Source organism: Portunus trituberculatus, chromosome 27 (assembly GCF_017591435.1).
Source record: "Portunus trituberculatus isolate SZX2019 chromosome 27, ASM1759143v1, whole genome shotgun sequence".
In the NCBI taxonomy this organism is placed as follows: domain Eukaryota; kingdom Metazoa; phylum Arthropoda; class Malacostraca; order Decapoda; family Portunidae; genus Portunus; species Portunus trituberculatus.
This window is the reverse complement of record NC_059281.1, coordinates 7,140,801-7,153,533: the sequence shown is the minus strand read 5'-3', so window position 1 is coordinate 7,153,533 and position 12,733 is coordinate 7,140,801. Positions and strand designations below refer to the sequence as shown.

The window sequence follows — 12,733 nt, the reverse complement described above, 5'->3', positions numbered from 1 at the left end:
ATTACTACTGCTGCTGCTGCTGCAACTGCTACTGCTGCTGCTGTATTACCACAACTGCTGCTGCTGCTGCTGCTGCTGCTGCTGCTGCTGCTGCTACTGCTACTGCTTAGTACCACTGCTGCTGCTACCACCACCACCACCACTGCTGCTGCTGCTGCTGCTGCTGCTACTGCAATTGCTAATGCCACCACTGCTACTGCTGCTGCTGCTGCTGCTACTGCTACTGCTGCTGCTGCTGCTGCTGCTGCTGCTACTGCTACCTGCTGCTACTACTACTACTGCTGCTACTGCTGCTGCTGCTACTGCCAACAGCAGGAACTACTACTGTATACTGGTACTGCTACCACTACTACTACTACTACTACTACTACTACTACTACTACTACTACTACTACTACTACTAGTATTACTAACACTACTTTAACAATAGTTTCTATAGTGACAATAATAATAAAAAAAAAAAAATTCGGAATAAATTTGCTGAACTTCAACTTGAAAACACACACACACACACACACACACACACACACACACACACACACACACACACACACACACACACACACACACACACACACACATACAAATCCACTCGTTCTTCTGCAAATATGAAAAAATAATGAGAACGTTGCATTGGCCGAGAGTGGAACTATGGCCTCCCGCGTGTCAGGCGAGAAATCTGCCACTGAATCAGCGACACCTATAAAAAGTGGGTCTGGAGGTAAAGAAAGCATAAACTTTAGATGCTGTTAGAATTAATGTGGATAATTTTTACCGGTCTCTCTCTCTCTCCCTCTCTCTCTCTCTCTCTCTCTCTCTCTCTCTCTCTCTTTCTGTATATATATATATATATATATATATATATATATATATATATATATATATATATATATATATATATATATATATATATATATATATATATATATATATATATATATATATATATATATATATATATATATATATATATATATATATATATATATATATATATATATATATATATATATATATATATATATATATATATATATATATATATATATATATATATATATATTATATGAGCACGCTGAAAGACACTGTAATAGCTATATATATGAGTAAACAGCCAAATAAAAAATCTGTATCACGGGGAAGAAGAGAGAACTAAGCGAGAGGAGGTAATGGAGGATAAAGGGAAGGGAGAGAGGGAGGGAAAGGAGAGAGGGATAAAGGAATGATGCATGTAAAATAATAGAACGAAAACAGAAACAACTAGAGATTGGGGGACTGGAAAAGATTTCGTCACCATCTTCTGTATATAAACTCTCTTTTTACTCTCATTCCCTCACTAGCTCTCCATTATCACGTCAAAAAGATGGTGAGTGTGTGTGTGTGTGTGTGTGTGTGTGTGTGTGTGTGTGTGTGTGTGTGTGTGTGTGTGTGTGTGTGTGTGTGTGTGTGTGTGTGTGTGTTTATGCAAGAGGGAGACGTGCCAAGGCCAACAAAACATTAAAGAAAAGGCCCACTGTGTGTGTGTGTGTGTGTGTGTGTGTGTGTGTGTGTGTGTGTGTGTGTGTGTGTGTGTGTGTGTGTGTGTGTGTGTGTGTGTGTGTGTGTGTGTGTGTGTGTGTGTGTGTGTGTGTGTGTGTGTGTGTGTGTGTGTGTGTGTGTGTGTGTGTGTGTGTGTGCTATAAGTAGAAAAACCACAAAATCAAACTGAATAGCTAGATTTATAAGGGAATAAGTGAAAAATAAAAGAATAAGATCAGAAATAAAGTGAAGTAATAAAATCTTATCATTAATGAGCACCAATCTCTAAATTAGAACGGAATAACAAGAGACTGTCTATCTAAGGGAAGCACAATTTCCTTTTTGTTTACCTTAACTATGCTATCAGAATATCTAATTGAAGTTGTTTTCCTATTAGTCTTAACTGGATTTTCTGAACAATTTAAAAAGAAAAAATATAAGTGAGATCGATCAAGGAAGAAAAAATATGCTGCTCACAAATGAATATGTAAGAAGAGAAAAGTCTGGGAGTGGAAACAAATCTATGTCTCTTAGTTTATTTATCTAGAAAACTCCGGAATTAATCTGATCACTTTATTTAATATATTTATCTATTTTCACGGAAGGAGGAAAAAATAAGTTGGGCAGAGTCTTTTCCTTTCTATTGAAAGGAATTTAGTGAAGATAGAAAGACGAATTTGTAACTAGTCTTGCTGTAGCTTAATAAAGCAAAAAGAGTGCATGAGAAAGGCATTCTGGACTGATCTAAATCCCAGGACTTGTAATCATAAAGTGAAATGGAAGCAAAAGGAATGACTGAGTGAAAGTTTGTGAGACATATGGCAGGATGGAAAGGTTGTCAATGCCTTACAGTATTGGAATAGAGATGATTGATATTAAAAAAGGAAACTAGAAATGGTTTTATTTTATATAGATTTTAGGCTGAAGATTGTAGATAGAGGATCAAACAACGTAAATAGTGACAGTAATGGAAACCAATGAATAGACACATGACTTTCATTCTATTCAAACATTACACAGTTAAAGAAACAATAAGGAAATCACAAACTGTAAGCGTGTAAATTGTGCAGCCAAACATAACCACATTCCTTTACCAAATTGCTATCCATATCAAAGGTGCCCCTGGGACTCATCTAGATCTGAATACTGTAATGCATAAAAGTAAATGAGACACATCTCTATTACAGGTCTCGAAGTGGCAGCTGGTGGCATTGGCAGTGGTGGTGGTGGTGGTGGTGGCGGTGGAGAAGGCGGAGGCAAATCACTTAGGAAGGAACATGAAATTGAGTGAAGTTGCAGAAGCCAATGGCGCGCTATCCTCTCCCTTCGTGGAGCTCAAAGGATACTCTCGCTCCAGTGACGTTAAGGGAGCGACTGGGCGACAGAAGAGAGGGTTTCGTGACTTCATGAAGAAAGTGTGGAACATGACCAAAACCATTTTAGGCGTATCCGCAAGGAGCGGAGAACAGGACATCCAGGACTCTGATCTAGAGAAAGCATTGAATGACACAAATACAGAAGATCTAGAAGATCTTGTCCAGAAAGAGATAGAGATGGAACCATTAGAATCAATTAAGAATGAAAGAACGCAGAAGAGCGGTGAAGTAATAATAAGAGGAATAGACACGAAAGGATAATAATCAACACATCCACCACACTCTCCATACTCACCACCTTACTACGAATACGTCAACAGAGTGAAATGGAGAGCTGCTCATGAAAAGAAAGGGTCTCGTGCTCACCAAGACGCTTCACTAGTGTGGCTGGTGCGTCAGGGTACCTTCATCGTGTTACCATCACGTCACCTGCACCAAGATATATTATTTAGATACACTGATGTATTTTTTGCAGGGTTTTTCTCTTTCCTTTTCTAGTGAGGCAAGGAGTATTTCTTCCTTAGTCTTTTCTTGAGTGTTTCCGCACTGCACCTCACCTGTCTATTAGAAGCACCAACAAGACACTCCGCTCCCTGGCTACCACTACTTCTACAACAACTACTACTACTACAACAACAACAACAACTACTACTACTACTGCCATAACTACTACTACCACTACCACCATAACTTCTACTACTACTACTACTACTACTACTACTACTACTACTAATAATAATAATAATAATAATAATAATAATAATAATAATAATACCACCACCACCATAACTACTACCCCCACCACTTCTACTACTATTACTACTACTACTACTGCTGCTGCTACTACTACTAAAATCAGTGCTACTACTTTATCTATTACTATTAGTAGTAGTATCTAAGCCACTACTACTACTACTACTACTACTACTACTACTACTATTACAACTATTACTACTACCACTACTACTAGTACTACTGCTACTATAACTATTGCTACTACAATGACAATAATAATAATATCAATAACAGTAATAATAAAAATGATAATCATAATAATAATAATAATAATAATAATAATAATAATAATAATAATAATAATAATAATAATAATAAAGAATAAAGGTAAAAAAATTATAAGAAAGTAACAATGATAAGATAACAAACGTAAATGGTGGTGGTAATGAAGGTGATGTTGGTGATGATGATGGTGATTGCGATGGTAAAACGAAACACACAAAAAAATAAAAAGCGTTAAATAAATATAGTAGAAATACAGTCGTTTTGTTAAATACTGAAGCCAATAAAATGTGTGTGTGTGTGTGTGTGTGTGTGTGTGTGTGTGTGTGTGTGTGTGTGTGTGTGTGTGTGTGTTCGTGCATTCGGAATATACACAAATTTAATTAGCATATCAGTGGCCTTTTACTGAAAATAAAACAATAAACACAGTCGAGACTTCGTGGTGTTCTCAGTGAAAAAAAAACATAATACAAAGTTAATTAAAGAGGAGGAGGAGGAGGAGGAGGAGGAGGAGGAGGAGGAGGAGGAGGAGGAGGAGGAGGAGGAGGAAGAGGAGAGGAATAAAGAGAAGGAGAAGGAGAATGAGGAAGAAAAGGAGAGAAAGAGGAGAAGGAGATAGAGCAGAAGAGGGCGAGAAGGAGAGGAATAAAGAGAAAAAGGAGAATGAGGAAGAGAAGGAGAAAGAGGACGAGCAGGAGATAGAGCAGGAGAGGGAGGGAAGAAATGTACATAAGAAAAAAAAAAAGGCAACAGAAAATTTGAAAAAAAAATAAGATGAATGAAAAATGGAAAAAAAAATCAAATCAGTAGAAATTTTAGTTGCCTCGCTTTGACTTTTTCTCTCTTCCGAATTTCCTTCCCTCTTTCTCTTTCTCTCCACTCTCACTCTCGTTATAAAGGAAGAATAAACGTTAGCATATCTGTTAGTAGTCTTCTCGAGGCTGTATTATGTATCATGCAGCAACACAGAGGAAAGGTAGTGATAGTGAAGTGACTGGCAGTGATTGTGAGAGTGAAGCAGGTTACAGAGACAATAAAGATGAGTAGTGCTAATATCTCGCATGCAAACAGGCCAATGTTGTCTATATGAGATTTCAAAGAGTGCTTAATTTCTCTATTAGTTTCACATCACTTGCACATGGTCAGGATTTCTCTTTGTTCTCCTTCTCTTCCTCTTCTCCTACTCCTCTTCCTCTTCCTCTTCTCTCCTACTACTCCTCCTCAGTTTCTATTTCGTCTTTTTCATCATGCGCTTCGTCGCTTATTATGAAGAAAAGTGTGTAGTGTATAGTTTTTTTTTTCTCTTACTTTTATATTCACATATTCTTCGCCACGCTGTCTATATTCTGTAATTTTCAGCCACAGCCTGTCTTACATGCGACTAATGACAGTAGAACAATGACAACAGGGAAACGTTCTTGTGACCGTGAGGTGAATAGTGACACGTCTGACAATGCGAAACTTGAAATGAAAAAGATAAATATATAAAAGACTGAAAAGATATAGTTCTCTCTGAAAAGAATCACCGTGAAGTGTTGTGACCAAATAGCTGGGCAATCTTAATGCAAGAGAAACACTACAAGGAAAACCATCCACCAACCACACACACACACACACACAATCCGGTGGTTCTTTTGCATATAACAAAATTAAAACAACAATGCATCGGCCGGGAATCGAACCCGGGCCTCCCGCGTGGCAGGCGAGAATTCTACCACTGAACCACCGATGCCTGATATTACGAGGTTAAAAGGTACTGAAACAAAAAAAATTTGCAATGAGGTCAGTCATTGTGATTTAATTTTAAAGTGATGTTTCCTCCTCCACACACCCCTCCTCTTTCCCTCCCTCCTTTTCTCTCTCTCTCTCTCTCTCTCTCTCTCTCTCTCTCTCTCTCTCTCTCTCTCTCTCTCTCTCTCTCTCAGCCTCCTAAAAGACACTGTAATTGCATATGAGTAAACAGACAAATAGAAAAGAAAATATGAAGAGGAAGAAGAGAGAGAACTACCCGAGGAGAGAATGGAGGAAGAATGGAATGGCGGCAGAGAGAATAGAGGACGGAGGGAAGGGAGGAAGGAGGGAATGGAGAGGGGGATAAAGAGTGATGCAATACAGAATGAAGGAAAAATTACAGAAAAAAAGTAAGGAAGGGGGATTGGAAAAGATTTCGTCACTATCTTCTGTATATAAACTCTCCCTTTTACTCTCATTCCCTCACTGGCTCTCCCTTATCACGTCAAAAGATGGTGTGTGTGTGTGTGTGTGTGTGTGTGTGTGTGTGTAATTCACCTCGGTTGCCTGCTGGTCACCCAGCCAGTCTTCCCCATTACGGAGCAAGCTCAGAGCTCATAGACCGATCTTCGGGTAGGACTGAGACCACATCAACACACTCCACACACCGGGAAAGCGAGGCCACAACCCCCTCGAGTTACATCCCGTACCTATTTATTGCTAGGTAAACAGGGGCCACATATTAAAAGGCTTGCCCATTTGCCTCGCCGCTTACCGGGACTCGAACCCGGGCCTCTCGAATGTGAGTCGAGCGTGTGTGTGTGTGTGTGTGTGTGTGTGTGTGTGATTCACTACATCCGCATGCTGGTTACCCACCCAGCCAGCCTTCCCCATTACAGAACGAGCTTAGAGCTCATACATTGATATTCAGTTAGGACTGAGACCACACCACACTCTACACATCAGGAGGGCGAGGCTACATTCCCGCGAATTAAGTTTACTGACTTGCAGCACATTAAGCTCGCAGTAATGGAAAGGAATGGATAGTGGTTGTGGATGAGGCGATGGAGGAGGTTAGAGATGAGGTGGTGGATATAATGGTGAAAAGAGGGGATGAGCAAATTAGAGAGAGAGGTTATGTTGGTGGATGAATTGACATATGATTATATTCAAATATTACTCACTCAAAGAAACGATAAGAAATCACAAACTGTAAGCAAGTAATTTGTACAGCCAAACATAACCACAGTCCTTTACCAAATTGCCGTCCACTTCAAAGATGCCCCTGGGACTCATCTAGATCTGAATACTGTAATGCATAAAAGTAAGTCAGACAATCTGCATTACAGGTCTCGAAGTGGCAGCTGGTGGCATTGACAGTGGTGGTGGTGGTGGTGGTGGCGGTGGAGAAGGCGGAGACACATCTCTTAGGAAGGAACATGAAATTGAGTGAAGTTGCAGAAGCCAATGGAGCATTATCCTCTCCCTTCATGGAGCTCAAAGGATACTCTCGCTCCAGTGACAGAAGAGAGGGTTTGATAAAGTCCTAAAGAAATTGTTAAAGGTGGGCACACACGTGCTAGACATATTATTGAGCACCGGAGAACAGGACACCACAGACTCTGATCTAGAGAGAGCACTTAATGAGGCAGAATTTGAAGATTTAGTTCAGAAAGAGATAGAGATGGAACGATTAGAATCAATAATTAAGAAAGAAAGAACGCAGAAGAGCGGTGAAGTAATAATAAGAGGAATAGACACGAAAGGATAATAATCAACACATCCACCACACTCTCCATACTCACCACCTTACTACGAATACGTCAACAGAGTGAAATGGAGAGCTGCTCATGAAAAGAAAGGGTCTCGTGCTCACCAAGACGCTTCACTAGTGTGGCTGGTGCGTCAGGGCACCTTCATCGTGTTACCATCACCGTCACCTGCACCAAGATACATTATTTCCGTACACTGACGTATTTTTTGCAGGGTTTTTCTCTTTTCTCTTCTAATGAGGCAAGGAGTATTTCTTCCTTATAGTCTTTTCTCGCGTGTTTCCGCACTGCACCTCACCTGTCTATTAGAAGCACCAACAAGACACTCTGCTCTCTGAGTGTCTGTCTGTGATTGTAATACAGCTGCTAGCCGTAGAATATTCTGATTACCATCAAAAGTTATGGAGAAAAAAAAAGAGAGAATGAGAAAAAAAAAGAGAATGAGGAAAAAAAAACTGCAACTGCTTCTATCATCTCTACTACTAGTACTTCTACTACTACTAGTACTACTACTACTACTACTACTACTACTACTACTACTACTACTACTACTACTACTACTACTACTACTACTACTACTACTACTACTACTACTACTACTGCTGCTACTGCTACTACTACTACTACTACTACTACTACTACTACTACTAATAATAATAATAATAATAATAATAATAATAATAATAATAATAATAATAATAATAATAATAATAATAATAATAACAATAATAATAATAATAATAATAATAATAATAGTAGTGATAAAGATGATAATAATAATAATAATGATATTAATAATAATAATAATAATAATAATAATAATAATAATAATAATAATAATAATAATAATAATAATAATAATAATAATAGTGATAATAATAATAATGACAATAATGATAATAACAACATTGATAATGATAAAGGTAACAAAATATAACAAACTGACAATCTTAAGATAACAAACTTAAATACTGGTTATGTTCACGATGTTGACGATGATGATGATGATCGTGATGATAAAATGATGAAAATAGAGACAAGGAAAAAGAAGAAAAAAATATATAAAAAATACACTCTTTTTGTTTAATGCTGAAGCCAATTAAATTTTGTGTGTGTGTGTGTGTGTGTGTGTGTGTGTGCGCGAGCGAGCCCGTTCGTGCACTGGTAATATACACAAATCTAATAAGCAAATTAATGACCTTATGTTGAAAGTAACATAAGAAAACACCTGAGACTGTGGAATCTTCCGTGACAAGGAGGAGGAAGAGAAAGAGGAGGAGGAAGAGGAGGAAGAGGAGGAGGAGGAGGAACAGAAGGAGAAGGAAAAGGAATAGGACAGGGTGGAATGGATGATACATCAGGAAAAAGACAACAGATAGTTGGAAAAAATTAAAGTAAAGGGGAAAAATGAGTAGGGAGTATAGCTGCCACCTGTATGTCGTTTTCTCTCTTATGAGTTCCTTTCACCTTTTCTATTTCTATTAACTGGCTCTCGCTCTCGCTATCGCCTCGGACATGGTGAATTGTTCTTCTGTGTGTGTGTGTGTGTGTGTGTGTGTGTGTGTGTGTGTGTGTGTGTGTGTGTGTGTGTGTGTGTGTGTGTGTGTGTGTGTGTGTGTGTGTGTGTGTGTGTGTGTTTGCTTGCGTGCGCGAGCGTATACATATAGACTAATCCTATGACGTGACAAACATCTCGTATATAACAACAATGATAGTGATGGGTACAATTCTCGAGGATACAAGAAAGTAAACACTGAGAAAGAAAAGAGTGTGAAGACAGTGGTGAGGCAGTCAGGAGACACAGCATTCTCTCCTTTAGAGCGTGTGGAGGCAGCTATGGTTTCTTTGCAGTGATAGTGATGGTGACAGTGATGATGGCGATGGAATTTCAAATCATGGAAGAACAGGTGTAACGACTGTACCCACGCCTCCTCTATCGTCCTGCGCAGGTGGGTATTTACTGGCAAAGCTGCCGTAAGTTGCATGATTGTTTCACTCTCACTACGTTTTCTATCTGGTCACTACGCACAAATTGGACTAAATAACAAAAAAAGTAATCAGTTAATGGGACATAAACCTATTCTATTATGGTTCTTGCTAGCACACGCACGTACACACACCATCACTCCCTCTCCCATTACATGCACAGTATCTCACACCTTCCACAGACTTAAAAAAAAATATCATCCTTTCCTCCATTTTTCCTTCCCACTACAAATTCCTCCTCTTCCCCTCCCCCGACCTATGCCTATATAGAAATCGGTTGAGGAACAGCAGAGAGAGTATTGAAGGGCAATGAGGCGCTCTATTATCAGAACTCAGAGGAAAATTTCTAAGTTACCTTTTTCGGCTTCTTCCATGTAAAAATCTATGGTACATACTGTACTATAGGATATACAAACACTCCAACATATATAGAAGGGCTCGTAAGTGTGTCCTGTTCCGTCGTGAGGAGAGGGGTGCATGGTGTCGGGGAGGAGGAGGGAACCTAACGCAGCTTATGACATTACAAGAAAATAAAGGAAGAATAAACATTAGCATATCTGTTTGTTCCTCACGAGGCTCTGTTATGTATCATGCAGCAACACAGAGGAATGGTAGTGATAGTGAAGTGACTGGCAGTGATTGCGAGAGTGAGGCAGGATACAGAGACAAGGTGAATAGTGCTTATATCACACACCTGGACCGGCCAATGCTGTCTATACGGAGTTTCAAAGAGTGCGCGATTCGTTTTCGATGGGTTTCACATCACTTGTAAGTGGTCAGCGTTTCTGTTTGTCCTCCTCTTCCTCCTCTTTCTCTTCTCCTACCCCTTCTCTCTTTTTGTATTTTTGTTTTCATCATGCGCTCCATCGCGTATTATGATGAATCGTGTGTAACGTATAGGTTTGTTTTTTTTTCTTTCACTTTTATATTCAGTAATTTTTCGCCACGCCGTCTACTTTCTGCATTTCTTAGCTAGTCTCTCTTACATGAGAGTAATGACAAAACAACGATAGGGAAAAATGCCAACCAGGGAAACGTTATTGTGGAAGTGAAATGAATATTCGCGCGTCTAACAACATCAAACTTGAAATGGAAAAGATAATTATATAAATATACAAAAATTGTCATCTTAAAGACAAAAAAAAAACACCACGAAGTATTGTGGCCAAATGGCTGGACAACTTTAAAGCAACAGTAACGCGGTAAGGAAAATCATCCAGACATCCATCCATCCATCCACTACACACACACGCACACACACATCCGGTGGTTCTTCCGTAGATATAAAAAAACACAAATTCGATGCATCGGCCGGGAATCGAACCCGGGCCTCCCGCGTGGCAGGCGAGAATTCTACCACTGAACCACCGATGCTGTTCTTATAAGTCATGGAGATAGAAAATACAAATTTGGTATGCGGTCAAGAATACTGTGACTTGCAGTTTTGTCTTCTTCCTTCCCTCCGATCTCTCTCTCTCTCTCTCTCTCTCTCTCTCTCTCTCTCTCTCTCTCTGCCTGTTGAAAGTCACTGTAATTGCTAAACATGTGAGTAAACAGAAAAATAGAAACAAATAAATATGAAGAGAAGAAGAAAGGACTAAGTGAGAAGAAAGAATGGAGGGAGGAAGGAAGGAATGAATGAAGGAAGGGAAGGAAGGGAGGAGGAAGGGGAGGGAGAGAGGGATAAGGGAATGATGCAATGAGGAATGATGGAACAATTAGAGGGAAAACACAAACAAGTGAAGGGGATTGGAAAACATTTCGTCACCATCCTCGTATATAAACTCTCCCTTTACTGTCATTCCCTCACTGGCTCTCCCTTGTCACGTCAAAAACATGGTGAGAGAGAGAGAGAGAGAGAGAGAGAGAGAGAGAGAGAGAGAGAGAGAGAGAGAGAGAGAGAGAGTGTGTGTGTGTGTCCTAGATGTACAAAAACCACGAAATCAAACAGGAGGGTTACTCTTAAAACGAATTCAGTGATACTAAAATAACAACATAAGCCAAAAAGATAAAAGTAATAAAAATTTGATTCGTAAAGAATAGAAATCTCTCAATTTGAACGTAATAACAGAATTTCTATCAGTATTCATTTGTTTCTCTTTTATTTAACTTAACTCTGCTAAAAGAATATCTAACTGAAGTTGTTTTCCTATTAGACTCAACCTGTTTGTCTGAACAATTTCAAAAGAGGAGACAAAATATCTGTGAGATTTATCAAGCAAAAAACGAAACAAAACATAAATGCTGCTGCCAAAGTACTGGATCAGAAGAGAGAAATCTGAGAGGGAAACGAATTTATCTTTTCGCTTTTTTTTTTATACCATGTGGGCTTTTCACGGGAATTTATGGACTAAAGGGGATACTTTTTAGGGTACCTCCTATCTCAAAGCCCACCCGCTAGGAAACCGTTGCCCTGAGTGAGGAAGCCCAACCTGCACTCAGACCGTGACAGGATTCGAACCCGTGCGCTTGGAGACCCCTCGGATCCCAAAGCACGCATGGTTCCACTGTAACTCTGCAACTAATCTGATTATTTTGTTCTTTTTATGTATCTATTTTCATATTTCATTTGAATGTTTTGGGGAAGGAAATAAAGTTTGCCAGACTTTTTTCCTTCCTTTCTGAGAGGAATTTAGTGAAGCGGGAACGACCAAACGGTAACTAGTCTTGTTGTTTCGTAGTAATGGAATGAAAGTGCACGAGAAAGACACTCTAAGGTCTGAGCTGATTTCAGTAATACAACTTTTAATCATGAAGTGAAATAGAAGTAAAATAAATGACTGAGTGACAGTTTGAGTGACGTATGACAGGGTAGAAAGATTATCAGTGCTGTACAGTATTAGAATAGAGATGAATGATAAGAAATAAGAAATAAAGATGGTTTTATTTAATTAAGATATTTTTTAGGTGTGAGTTTGTAGGTAGAGGATCAAACAAGGCAGATAGAGAGTATAATGGAAAGGAATGGACAGTGATTGTGGATGAGGCGATGGAGGAGGTAGAGATAAGATAATAGATGAGATAGTGGATGAAGGGGTGAGTGAGTTCGTGATTCAGGTTATGTTGGTGAATGAGTTGACATTTGATTTTTTTTATCACACATTACACAGTGAAGGAAACCATAACGAAATCACACACGGGAAACATGTAATTTTTGCAGCCAAACATGGCCACAGTCATTTACCAAATTGCCGTCCATTTTAAATGTGTTCCTGGGACTCATCTAGATCTGAATACTGTAATGCATAAAAGTAAGTCAGACACATCTCCATTACAGGTCTCGAAGTGGCAGCTGGTGGCATTGGCAGTGGTGGTGGTGGTGGTGGTGGCGGT

The 12,733-nt window shown here is 39.2% G+C and overlaps 1 protein-coding gene, 1 long non-coding RNA gene and 2 other non-coding genes across 4 annotated transcripts in view; 2 read left to right on the top strand and 2 right to left on the bottom strand.

The window, feature by feature from the left end:
* The first annotated feature begins 1,246 nt into the window (after positions 1 to 1,246).
* Positions 1,247 to 3,442, top strand: LOC123509406. Its single transcript, XM_045263698.1, has 2 exons — positions 1,247 to 1,366; positions 2,706 to 3,442. The coding sequence occupies exons 1-2, from the start codon at positions 1,364 to 1,366 to the stop codon at positions 3,153 to 3,155; spliced, it is 453 nt and encodes a 150-aa protein (XP_045119633.1). The 5' UTR covers positions 1,247 to 1,363; the 3' UTR covers positions 3,156 to 3,442.
* Positions 3,443 to 5,572: 2,130 nt separating this feature from the next.
* Positions 5,573 to 5,643, bottom strand: Trnag-gcc. Its single transcript has one exon. It is a non-coding gene; the product is annotated as a tRNA-Gly (tRNA).
* Positions 5,644 to 10,703: 5,060 nt separating this feature from the next.
* Positions 10,704 to 10,774, bottom strand: Trnag-gcc. Its single transcript has one exon. It is a non-coding gene; the product is annotated as a tRNA-Gly (tRNA).
* A 431-nt stretch (positions 10,775 to 11,205) lies between these two features.
* LOC123509411 overlaps positions 11,206 to 12,733 on the top strand; it is a 2,145-nt gene continuing 617 nt past the window's right edge. The window contains exons 1-2 of the long non-coding RNA XR_006676195.1: positions 11,206 to 11,239; positions 12,678 to 12,733. The exon at positions 12,678 to 12,733 is cut by the window's right edge and continues 617 nt beyond it. This is a non-coding gene — a long non-coding RNA (uncharacterized LOC123509411). The remainder of the gene's footprint in view (positions 11,240 to 12,677) is intronic.